Source organism: Suncus etruscus, chromosome 3, assembly GCF_024139225.1.
Source record: "Suncus etruscus isolate mSunEtr1 chromosome 3, mSunEtr1.pri.cur, whole genome shotgun sequence".
Taxonomy (NCBI): Eukaryota; Metazoa; Chordata; class Mammalia; order Eulipotyphla; family Soricidae; genus Suncus; species Suncus etruscus.
In genome coordinates this window covers 136460712-136472827 of record NC_064850.1, presented here as the reverse complement: position 1 = coordinate 136472827, position 12116 = coordinate 136460712, and the positions used below count along the sequence as shown (strand labels likewise).

General features: G+C 37.4%; 1 protein-coding gene across 2 annotated transcripts in view; it reads left to right on the top strand.

Annotated features, from left to right (window-relative positions):
* PIEZO2 (piezo type mechanosensitive ion channel component 2) overlaps positions 1 to 12116 on the top strand; it is a 441513-nt gene that overhangs the window by 384785 nt on the left and 44612 nt on the right. For both annotated transcript variants that reach the window (XM_049769937.1, XM_049769936.1), the window contains one exon: positions 10347 to 10406. In XM_049769937.1, the coding sequence (XP_049625894.1) occupies positions 10347 to 10406 (60 nt within the window). The remainder of the gene's footprint in view (positions 1 to 10346; positions 10407 to 12116) is intronic.

Here is a 12116-nt window from a genome sequence, read left to right as displayed (position 1 = left end):
CCACTTCTGGCCATCTGAGCTGGCACCCAGGGAAGGCCTGGAGTCAGGGGGAAAAGACAAGGACGGCTAATCTGTTGTTTTTTAGTTCTTCGAAAGAACTACATATACTTTGCTTTTAAAATTAAAAATATATTTCGAAACTAAAAAAAAAAAAAGCAATACAGAATTTAAATGAAAAAAAACATAGCTTTTTGATTATTCTTCCCTTTCTACTTTCTAGTAACTTTAATTTTATTTCACTTTATTAGTTTAAAAATCAAAATTGGGAATAATAGCTTGATAGGAGAGCATAAGCTTCACATAGATGAGGATATTGGTTTGGTTCCCGGCACTAAACATAAAGAAAGCAATAAAGAAATAACAAAACATGTAAAAAGTCAACTGTAAAGAAGTAAATGCAGAATTTGCCCCATAAACCTATCTCCCAAGATTCCAAGGCTTTTAAACCTTAAACAACTGCATTTCTTCATCAGTTATCCTTAATACCACATATAAGTGATATCATTCTATATTTATCCTTCTTCTGTATAACTTCATTTAACATAATATCTTCCAGTTCCATTCATGTTGCAGCAAATTGCATGTTTGCATCATTCCTTCACTTATGTAGTATTCCATTGCTTATATATGCCACATCTTCATGAAACACTAATTTGTTGTTGGACATCTAAGTTTATTAATAATTAGCTATTAGACTAAGTGCATATATCCTTTGGATTAGTCCTGGGGATAGATACCCAAAAGCAGGACTGCTGGATCATATGGCAAATTCATTCTTAGTTTACTGTTTTTTGTTTTGGGGGATTTTTTGTTTGTTTGTTTTGGTTTTAGTTTTTTGGGCCTCTCTGGGTAATACTCAGCAGTTACTCCTGGCTATGCACTCAGAAATCGATCCTGGCTTGGGGGAACATATGGGACTCCAGGGTTCAAACTGAGGTCCATCCTGGGTCAACTGTGTGCAAGGCAAACACCCTACCACTGCGCTATCACTCCGACCCCCATACTGTTATTATAGAAGTTGAACCAGACAACATTCGCACCAGCAGTGAAAGAGAGTTCCTTTGTCACCACATCTCAGAAAACACAAATTATTCCCAGTAATTTTGATATGTGCCATCTCACTGCTACAGATGATATTTCTTTTTTCTCCATTTTTTCTTTATTTAAACATCTTATTACATAAATGATTGTGATTAGGTTTCAGTCATGTAAAGAACACCCCCTTCACCAGTGCAACATTTCCACCACCAATGTCCCAAATCTCCCTCCATCCCACCCCACCCCAACCTGTACTAAAGACAGACTTTCCAGTTCCCTCACTCATTCACATGATTATGGTAGTTCTCTGTGTAGTTATTTCTATAGCTGCACTTACCACTCTTTGTGGTGAGCATCATGAAGTGAGCTGGAAGTTCCAGCCCTCCTCTCATTGCCTCTGAGGATTGTTACAAAAATGACTTTTATTTTTCTTAAAACCCATAGATGAGTGAGACTATTCTGTGTGTCTCTCTCTCTCCCTCTGACTTATTTCACTCAGCATGATAGATTCCATGTACATCCATGTATAGGAAAATTTCATGACTTCATCTCTCCTGATGGCTGAATAATATTCCATTGTGTATATGTATCATAGTTTCTTTAGCCATTCGTCTGTTGAAGGGCATCTTGGATGTTTCCAGAGCCTGGCTATTGTGAATAGTACTGCAATATTTCATAATTTGCTTTCAACAATGAATTCATTTAATACAAATTATTCTTTTATGCTTATTAGAAATGTGTCATGAACATTTCTCTAACAACCTATAGATCCTTACCACTCCTTTTTAATAGCTATATAATATTTATAATATGCTATGCTTAATTCATTCAACTATGGCATCCTAAAATTAATAAAATGTGTTTCCAATTCTTGCTGCATATAATGAACAGCACTATCAGATAGCCTCATACTAAACTTCATATGTGTGTATGTGTTTTTAAGTGCATAGCACTGTCGGGAACATACATACTTTCCAGAGATTAGATCATCAAAAGAAGATTTTCAGGAGACAATCTGCTGCCTTTTGTTACCCTATTGGATAGTTTTTCTCAATACTTTAGAAAATTTATTCCTCTGTGTAAGATATAGGGCTTGTATCCTTATTGTATTCTCTATATCCTTATTCTACATATTTTTCTCATAATTGTTTGATTTTGTCAGGAAAGACAAATAGATGTTATTTTATTTGAATTTTATTATTGAATATATATTTTTATTTTATAATTTCTTACTAATTCCTCTTCTGATTCTAGCATTTCAAATTTTTCTTGCTTCTCAGGATTTTCCATTGGGTTGATTGGGTTGCTTTTTCTTAGAAATTGGATAATATTTTTATTTGAGGAATAATTTTTAGGTGTACCAAATATAATTTCTCAATAAAATACTTGTATTCAGATTTAACTTATATATTTGTACCTAAAGAATTTTAATATTTTCAGATAGATCCAGTGTCTAGGTTTTCCTCTTGCTTAAAAATATTTTTCTGCCCAAGTACTATGAAAATGTTTTTTCTTTATTTTCAGTTTTATTTACAATTAATTTTTATTCTTCAAACTAGAAATCTACTTTACTTTTAAATGTATAAAAATATACTATATATATTTATTAAATTATTTTTCTTCAATAATTTGTAATGTTTCTTTTGTAAGCATTAAACTCCTATTGTTCTTGGCTGTGTTTCTAAAGTCAGTATTCTATTATCCTACCACATCTGTCTGAGCCAAAATCATATATTTCTGCATTCAGTAACTTTAAAGTTAGTTTTAATATTTATTGCTATAAAATCGCTTCAACAGGCACTCTCTAAAAATTGTTTTGGCATTCTTAGATATTTTTCCAAATTCATTTGAGCCATGCTAATAGTGTGTGTTTTTTAGTCACTTTGGTCATTTGTAATGACCAAAGGATCCCCTGTCGTTTTGTAATAACAAAAGGATCCAACGACCAACATATCCACTATACCACTGTGCCATATGAATTATTTTATATAAAGACACACCACCATTTTTCTTCTAAAGAGAGCATTAATTTAAAAATACTGAGTTGTTGCAGCTAGTATATAATATATTCACTATTGTCTTGTTGCAAAGCTATAACAAGGTTACAGTTATTTTCAAACTAGGGGAGCAGGCAAAATAGACACTTCTCAAGTGCCAAGTATGTATAAGTGCTTTTATACTGTGACTTATATGATATTCACAGAGTTTGAGGGAGGAGAAAGTGAGGTCTTAGAGAGGTAAGATATTTGCCTAAAATCATGCTACCATTCAATAAGTGATGAGTCTAGTTTTCATACCAAGCATCCTGAATCTAGACCTTTCTATCTTAACCAACATGGAACACAATATGAAAGCTCCTAATGACATAGAAACTGTAAAGTCTTATTTATAAAATAAGTTGAAACCATCTTGATCCAGAGACAGAGAAAAAGAACAGATGATCAAGAATGTGTATGAATGCAGCACTTCATATAGTAGATAGTATTTGAATATAAAATTATTCTCTAGAAAATGAGATTGTGTGTGAAAGATCTAGAGCAGGTCAACTTATTTGACCTGATATGAAACTGTCTAGTAAGACAATAGCATAGTGAAATATAAATTTGTACTTAGACTCTGAGTAACCTTAGAGGTGATTACCAACTCAAAGACAAGAAGTCTAGCTTGAATTTGAATTTTTTATATCAAGAAAGTATAGTCTTTTAGCTTAGATACAATTTGGACATATTACAGAAGTCTTTTACAAAAACTACTTGTTTATCTTAAATTCAAATTTGTCTCAATGTCCTATATTTTTATTTACTAATCTTATAGCCTTAACTTAAAGAAAAAGATTATAGGAAATAAGGTGAAACCTTATAATGTTTTAGGGACTGACCCACTAAAACTTGTATCATTACCCCAAGGATCTCTATATTAAAATTTTATTGTTTGTATCAGGAATTGGCAGACCTTTTTTATGAAGGTTCAAACCATAAATATTATGAGTTTCTGGAGCTATGAGTCTCAAGTACAACTCAGCTCTGCCATTTTAAAGGGAAAATAGTCAGAGTATGAAAACAAATGAATAGAACATTTAAAGAGTGGATTTTCTAAAATTTTTACATAGACAAAATACTATTTGGGGGCTTTTTAACTATTAAAAAAATTCTTTTTTTTTTTTAATTTATTTAAACACCTTAATTACATACATGATTGTGTTTGGGTTTCAGTCATGTAAAGAACACCACCCATCACCAGTGCAGCATTCCCATCACCAATGTCCCAAGTCTCCCTTCGCCCCACCCGACCCCCGCCTGTACTCTAGACAGGCTCTCCATTTTCCTCATACATTCTCATTATTAGGACAGTTCAAAATGTAGTTATTTCCCTAACTAAACTCATCACTATTTGTGGTGAGCTTCCTGAGGTGAGCTGGAAATTCCAGCTCTTTTCTCTTTTTTGTCTGAAAATTATTATTACAAGGGTGTCTTTCATTTTTCTTAAAACCCATAGATGAGTGAGACCATTCTGCGTTTTTCTCTCTCTCTCTGACTTATTTCACTCAGCATAATAGATTCCATGTACATCCATGTATAGGAAAATTTCATGACTTCATCTCTCCTGACAGCTGCATAATATTCCATTGTGTATATGTACCACAGTTTCTTTAGCCATTCGACTGTTGAAGGGCATCTTGGTTGTTTCCAGAGTCTTGCTATGGTAAATAGAGCTGTAATGAATATAGGTGTAAGGAAGGGGTTTTTGTATTGTATTTTTGTGTTCCTCGGGTATATTCCTAGGAGTGGTATAGCTGGATCGTATGGGAGCTCGATTTCCAGTTTTTGGAGGAATCTCCATATCGCTTTCCATAAAGGTTGAACTAGACAGCATTCCCACCAGCAGTGGATAAGAGTTCCTTTCTCTCCACATCCCCGCCAACACTGTTTATTCTCATTCTTTGTGATGTGTGCCATTCTCTGGGGTGTGAGGTGGTATCTCATCGTTGTTTTGATTTGCATCTCCCTGATGATTAGTGATGTGGAACATTTTTTCATGTGTCTTTTGGCCATGTGTATTTCTTCTTTGTCAAAGTGTCTGTTCATTTCTTCTCCCCATTTTTTGATGGGGTTAGATGTTTTTTTCTTGTAAAGTTCTGTCAGTGCCTTGTATATTTTGGAGATTAGCCCCTTATCTGATGGGTATTGGGTGAATAGTTTCTCCCACTCAGTGGGTGGCTCTTGTATCCTGGGCACTATTTCCTTTGAGGTGCAGAAGCTTCTCAGCTTAATATATTCCCATCTGTTAATCTCTGCTTTCACTTGCTTGGAGAGTGCAGTTTCCTCCTTGAAGATGCCTGTAATGTCCTGGAGTGTTTTGCCTATGTGCTGTTCTATATATCTTATGGTTTTGGGGCTGATATCGAGGTCTTTAATCCATTTGGATTTTACCTTTGTACATGATGTTAGCTGGGGGTCTAAGTTTAATTTTTTGCAAGTGGCTATCCAATTGTGCCAACACCACTTGTTGAAGAGGCTTTCCCTGCTCCATTTAGGATTTCCTGCTCCTTTATCAAAAATTAGGTGGTTGTATCTCTGGGGAACATTTTCTGAGTATTCAAGCCTATTCCACTGATCTGAGGACCTATCCTTATTCCAATACCATGCTGTTTTGATAACTGTTGCTTTGTAGTACAGTTTAAAGTTGGGGAAAGTAATTCCTCCCATATTCTTTTTCCCAATGATTGCTTTAGCTATTCGAGGGTGTTTATTGTTCCAAATGAATTTCAAAAGTGTCTGATCCACTTCTTTGAAGAATGTCATGGGTATCTTTAGAGGGATGGCATTAAATCTGTATAATGCCTTGGGGAGTATTGACATTTTGATGATGTTAATCCTGCCAATCCATGAGCAGGGTATGCATTTCCATTTCCGTGTGTCCTCTCTTATTTCTTGGAGCAGAGTTTTATAGTTTTCTTTGTATAGGTCCTTCACATATTTAGTCAAGTTGATTCCAAGATACTTGAGTTTGTGTGGCACTATTGTGAATGGGGTTGTTTTCTTAATGTCCATTTCATCCTTATTACTATTGGTATATAGAAAGGCCATTGATTTTTGTGTGTTAATTTTGTAGCCTGCCACCTTGCTATATGAGTCTATTGTTTCTAGAAGCTTTTTGGTAGAGTCTTTAGGGTTTTCTAAGTAGAGCATCATGTCATCTGCAAACAGTGAGAGCTTGACTTCTTCCTTTCCTATCTGGATTCCCTTGATATCCTTTTCTTGCCTAATCGCTATAGCAAGTACTTCCAGTGCTATGTTGAATAGGAGTGGTGAGAGAGGACAGCCTTGTCTTGTGCCAGAATTTAGAGGGAAGGCTTTTAGTTTTTCTCCATTGAGGATAATATTTGCCACTGGCTTGTGGTAGATGGCCTTCACTATATTGAGAAAGGTTCCCTCCATTCCCATCTTGCTGAGAGTTTTGATCAAGAATGGGTGTTGGACCTTATTAAATGCTTTCTCTGCATCTATTGATATGATCATGTGGTTTTTATTTTTCTTGTTATTGATGTTGTGTATTATGTTGATAGATTTACGGATGTTAAACCAGCCTTGCATTCCTGGGATGAAACCTACTTGATCGTAGTGGATGATCTTCTTAACGAGGCATTGAATCCTATTTGCCAGGATTTTGTTGAGGATCTTTGCATCTGCATTCATCAGTGATATTGGTCTGTAATTTTCTTTTTTGGTAGCGTCTCTGTCTGGTTTAGGTATCAAGGTGATATTGGCTTCATAAAAGCTATTTGGAAGTGTTTCTGTTTGTTCAATTTCATGAAAGAGTCTTGCCAAGATTGGCAGTAGTTCCTCTTGGAAAGTTTGATAGAATTCATTAGTGAATCCATCTGGACCTGGGCTTTTGTTTTTCGGCAGACATTTGATTACTGTTTTAATTTCATCAATGGTGATGGGGGTGTTTAGATATGCTACATCCTCTTCCTTCAACCGTGGAAGATTATAAGAGTCCAAGAATTTATCCATTTCTTCCAGGTTCTCATTTTTAGTGGCGTAGAGTTTTTCAAAGTAGTTTCTGATTACCCTTTGAATCTCTGTCATATCAGTAGTGATCTCTCCTTTTTCATTCCTGATACGAGTTATCAAGTTTCTCTCTCTCTCTTTCTTTGTTAGGTTTGCCAGTGGTCTATCAATCTTGTTTATTTTTTCAAAGAACCAACTTCTGCTTTCATTGATCTTTCGGATTGTTTTTTGAGTTTCCACTTCGTTGATTTCTGCTCTCAGCTTTGTTATTTCCTTCTGTCTTCCTATTCTTGGGTCCTTTTGTTGAGCATTTTCTAGTTCTATTAGCTGTGTCATTAAGCTACTCAGGTAAGCTCCTTCTTCCTTCCTGATGTGTGCTTGTAAAGCTTTAAATTTTCCTCTCAGTACTGCTTTTGCTGTGTCCCATAAGTTCTGAGAGTTTGTGTCTTGATTGTCATTTGTTTCCAGGAACCTTTTGATTTCCTCCTTGATTTCATCTCGGACCCACTGGTTATTGAGCATGAGGCTGTTTAACTTCCAGGTGTTAAAGTGTTTCTTCTGAGTCCCTTTGGAGTTCACAAATAATTTCAGAGCCTTGTGGTCAGCGAAGGTAGTCTGCAAAATTTCTATCCTCTTGATCTTATGGAGGTATGTTTTATGTGCCAGCATGTAGTCTATCCTGGAGAATGTCCCATGTACATTGGAGAAGAATGTGTATCCAGGTTTCTGGGGATGGAGTGTCCTATATATATCCACTAGGCCTCTTTCTTCCATTTCTCTCCTCAGGTCTAGTATATTCTTGTTGGGTTTCAGTCTGGTTGACCTGTCCAGTGTTGACAAAGCCGTGTTAAGGTCCCCCACAATTATTGTGTTGTTGTTGATATTATTTTTCAGATTTGTCAACAGTTGTATTAAATATTTTGCTGGCCCCTCATTCGGTGCATATATGTTTAGGAGAGTGAATTCTTCCTGCTCTACGTACCCCTTGATTAATATAAAATGTCCGTCTTTGTCCCTTACAACCTTCCTGAGTATAAAGTTTGCATTATCTGATATTAGTATGGCCACTCCAGCTTTTTTATGGGTGTTGTTTGCTTGGATAATTTTTCTCCAGCCTTTTATTTTGAGTCTATGTTTGTTCTGACTATTCAGGTGCGTTTCTTGTAGGCAGCAGAAGGTTGGATTGAGTTTTTGATCCATTTAGCCACTCTGTGTCTCTTAACTGGTGCATTTAGTCCATTGACGTTGAGAGAAAGAATTGTCCTGGGATTTAACGCCATCTTTATTTCAAAATTTGGTGTGTCTTTTGGGTAGTCTTGTCTTAGATTAGGTCTTTCAGTTTTTCTCTTAAGACTGGTTTTGTGTCTGTGAAGTTTCTGAGCTGTTTTTTGTCTGTGAAACCATGTATTCTTCCATCAAACCGGAAAGTGAGTTTTGCTGGGTATAGTATTCTGGGTGAAGCATTCATTTCATTCAGTCTTGTCACAATATCCCACCACTGCTTTCTGGCATTGAGTGTTTCTGGTGACAGGTCTGCTGTAAATCTCAGGGAAGCTTGCTTGAACGTGATTTCCCCTTTTGATCTTGCTGTTTTCAGAATTCTGTCTCTATCTGTGGGATTTGTCATTGTGACTAGGATGTGTCTTGGGGTGGTTTTTCTGGGGTCTCTTTTGGTTGGTACTCTTTGGGCATGCAGGATTTGATCACATATATTCTTTAGCTCTGGAAGTTTCTCTTTAATGATGTTCTTGACCATTGATTCTACCTGGAAATTTTCTTCCTGGGTCTCTGGGACTCCAATGATTCTTAAGTTGTTTCTGTTGATCTTATCATAGACTTCTATTTTCGTCTGTTCCCATTCTTTGACTAATTTTTCCATTGTCTGCTCATTTGCTTTAAGTTTTTTGTCCAATCTCTCCTGCTGTATGGAATTGTTATGTATCTCATCTTCCACAGCACCAAGTCTATTCTCAGCTTCTGATACCCTGTCCCAGAGCTTATCCATTTTGTCATTCACTTCGTTTACTGACTTTTTCAGTCCTGTTAGTTGACATGTTATTTCAGTTTGGAGTTTTGTCATTTCTGCCTTCATATTTTCTTGGTTCTTATTAGTGTTCTGTTCAACTCGATCCATGGTTTCTTGGAGTCTGTTGAGTATCTTCCATATTGCTAGTCTAAAGTCCTTATCTGAGAGGTTGATTAGTTGGTCAGTCATTATCTGGTCCTCAGAATTGTCATCGTCATTCTCTATGTCTGATGCTGGCCTGCGTTGTTTCCCCATTGTCACACTTGTATTGTGGGTTTTTCTACGTGTTGTGGTGGTATTCATTGTCTATATGATGTAGGCAGCACACTCCTCTGGCTCCTCCCTTTCTGGATGGGCTGACTTGCCTCTAAGGGAGGGGAGTCCTCCGTGGATGAAGCCTCACACTGGGTCAAATCTTAGGCCCGAGCATGCAACAGAGAAGACAGTCCCGAGAGAAATGTTTGCTTCTGTGATATAGCGCCGTTCTTAGTGTGATTTTTCCTTCTTGTTGCAATGGAGTTCTTTCCTTGGAAAGAGTGCACGGCCGCGTAGCGAAGCGGAGCGGCCGTGCTCCTCTGAGCCTCTTTTTGCCCCACTCGCAAGAGTTTCACGCAAGAGGACAGTAGACAGACATAGACAGGTCACACTCACAGTCTTTCACAGTTGAGCCCCACTGGGCCGGTGTACTTTCGCGGATTTTCCCCGCCTGGTGTCACACACAGGGAGCCGGCTTTTGCAAAGCTTCGCCGGTTTTTATGCTCTGAAGTCCCTCCCTGAAAATGGCGTCTGGGCGAGCGAGGTTTCTGGAGCCTCTCCTTGCCCCACTCGCAAGAGTTTCATGCAAGAGGACAGTAGACAGACATAGACAGGTCACACTCACAGTCTTTCACAGTTGAGCCCCACTGGGCCGGTGTACTTTCGCGGATTTTCCCCGCCTGGTGTCACACACAGGGAGCCGGCTTTTGCAAAGCTTAGCCGGTTTTTATGCTCTCTTAAAAAAATTCTTATCTTATGAGTCATCCAACGATAGACAGTCATCAAAATTGGACCAAACACTTGTGGTTTATGTGTACTCAGTTTTCCTGATTCTTATCCTTGAGTAAAGAATCTGAAAACTATGGATTCCTATGACTTTTCTCCAGGAACTCTTAAAATGAGCAAAATATCCTAGAATTAATTATGAAATTTCTTTTAATCTAGAAAAGTAGTGTTGGCATCTGCTTTTTTCTAAAAGGAACTAACTCTTGTTTATTGAACACACTGGACAGGTCCTGTGGAATGGGAAGAGCGAGTGGAGGAACCAATCAAAAAGAAGTCCGATGGGCCAGGTAATGAAATGAAAGACTTTATGAACTGGGAGAAATTTGGAAATACTATTTTCCAAATATTATGGAATGGAAAGTTGCCTAAAAAAATTTTAACCAAATTCAGTGCCTGGTCTGTGACTAATAATCTGATGCACTTGAAAGCTCATCTCTGGTGCAATTACAAAGTGACTCCTAAATCCAGGGATTTATAAAGTAAATTCTTTCTCTCCATACGATCTTCTCTCTATAAAACCTATGAAAGGAGATTTTGGGGAGCCAATTCTAAATGTTTTATGCCAGCCATTTGAATACAGGCACAAAAATTATTGGCAACAAATTTTTAAAGAACATAAGGAAAAGAGAGTTAAATAAAAGGGAAATGGAATTGGAGAAATGAGAAATCCGCTAGAATTCAGCCAACCTCCTGGTTTTATGAGAGGAAAATTAAATCCCTGGGAGTTTTCACAAGACTCCAGCTACAAAGTGACAGAGCCAGGGACATGTCTTCCAAATCCATATTACAGTATCATTTGGGTTTCTCCCAGTATGTGACTTAGAAGAAAATTTCTCCATGCCTGGGAGGCATTTTAGTGGGGAAGAAGCATGGGAGCAAAACTAAAATCTTTTGAAATGAATTCAAGTGTTTCTAGTTCCATAAACACCAAATTTTAGTTTGTTTTCTATTTTGGCTCTTTGTGGTGGTTTTGGGGTGTGGGAGTGAGTGGAGGAGGATAGAGTTAAATCTTTTAAGTTGGAAAGTCAATTTACATTAGCAACCAAAGCATAGTTTAGGCTTATGTGCTCAACACAACTACTTCCAAGAGCGCCATCTGCTGGTACAAAATAAGACTGTAAATACAGCCGCCATTTCCAGATCCATTTGATTCAACATTATGTGGGTCTTGCTCATTATTGCTGCAACAACATTTTAAATGATTATAGTGTTAATATTTAAATTTTAAATAATTTTCTTTAATTAAAAAACAGTGATTTACATTTTAGTTGAGTTTTAGGCATTTAGTATTTCAACACAGATCCCACTACCAGTGTCAGCTTCCCTCCAGCAGTGTTTCCAGCTCTCCCCTCCCCAACACCTCCCCTGCCTGCCATCTTGATGGGCATATTCTCTTCAGGATTCTCTTCACCACCCTTAAAAGAATAATTGTGGATATGATAAAAAGCAAGCTCTCAAAAAAATATATAAGACATGGCTAATGTTTCTTCATAGGTGCACCCCAAGTCTTCTCACTTCCAGGAGACAAACTTTCCTCTGACATAGACACAAGTATGAGGGGTTCTTACCAAATAGCTACGGGAGTAGCAGACTTGGTTCAAGAAGGAAGCCAAAGTAGGGGTAAGGGAGGGAAGAGGGAGATCTTGTCTCAGGTCTTATTGCTCAGAACTGCTCTTACCTCCCTTCAGTTAGTTTCCCCCCTCGAGGTTTTGTTTGACCCATACTTGGTGTTCTCCACTCTTCCTAAGTACTTTATATAAGGTGGGCACAATTTTACAAAGGAGTAGGGCATGTATACAGGAAGGTATAGTCTAAACCCAACATTAATGTCAGTCATCACTTCACATCTCTGCGTCTTTCTCACCAACTGGTTCCTCCAGGACCTGAGGTATGACCAGAGTCTTTTTTTTTTTTTCTGGGAGGCCTCTCAATAAATCATTCCCCATCTGCTTTTTCAGATGACCAGTCTCTTCACCAGATAGTAGCTGGAAAATGCA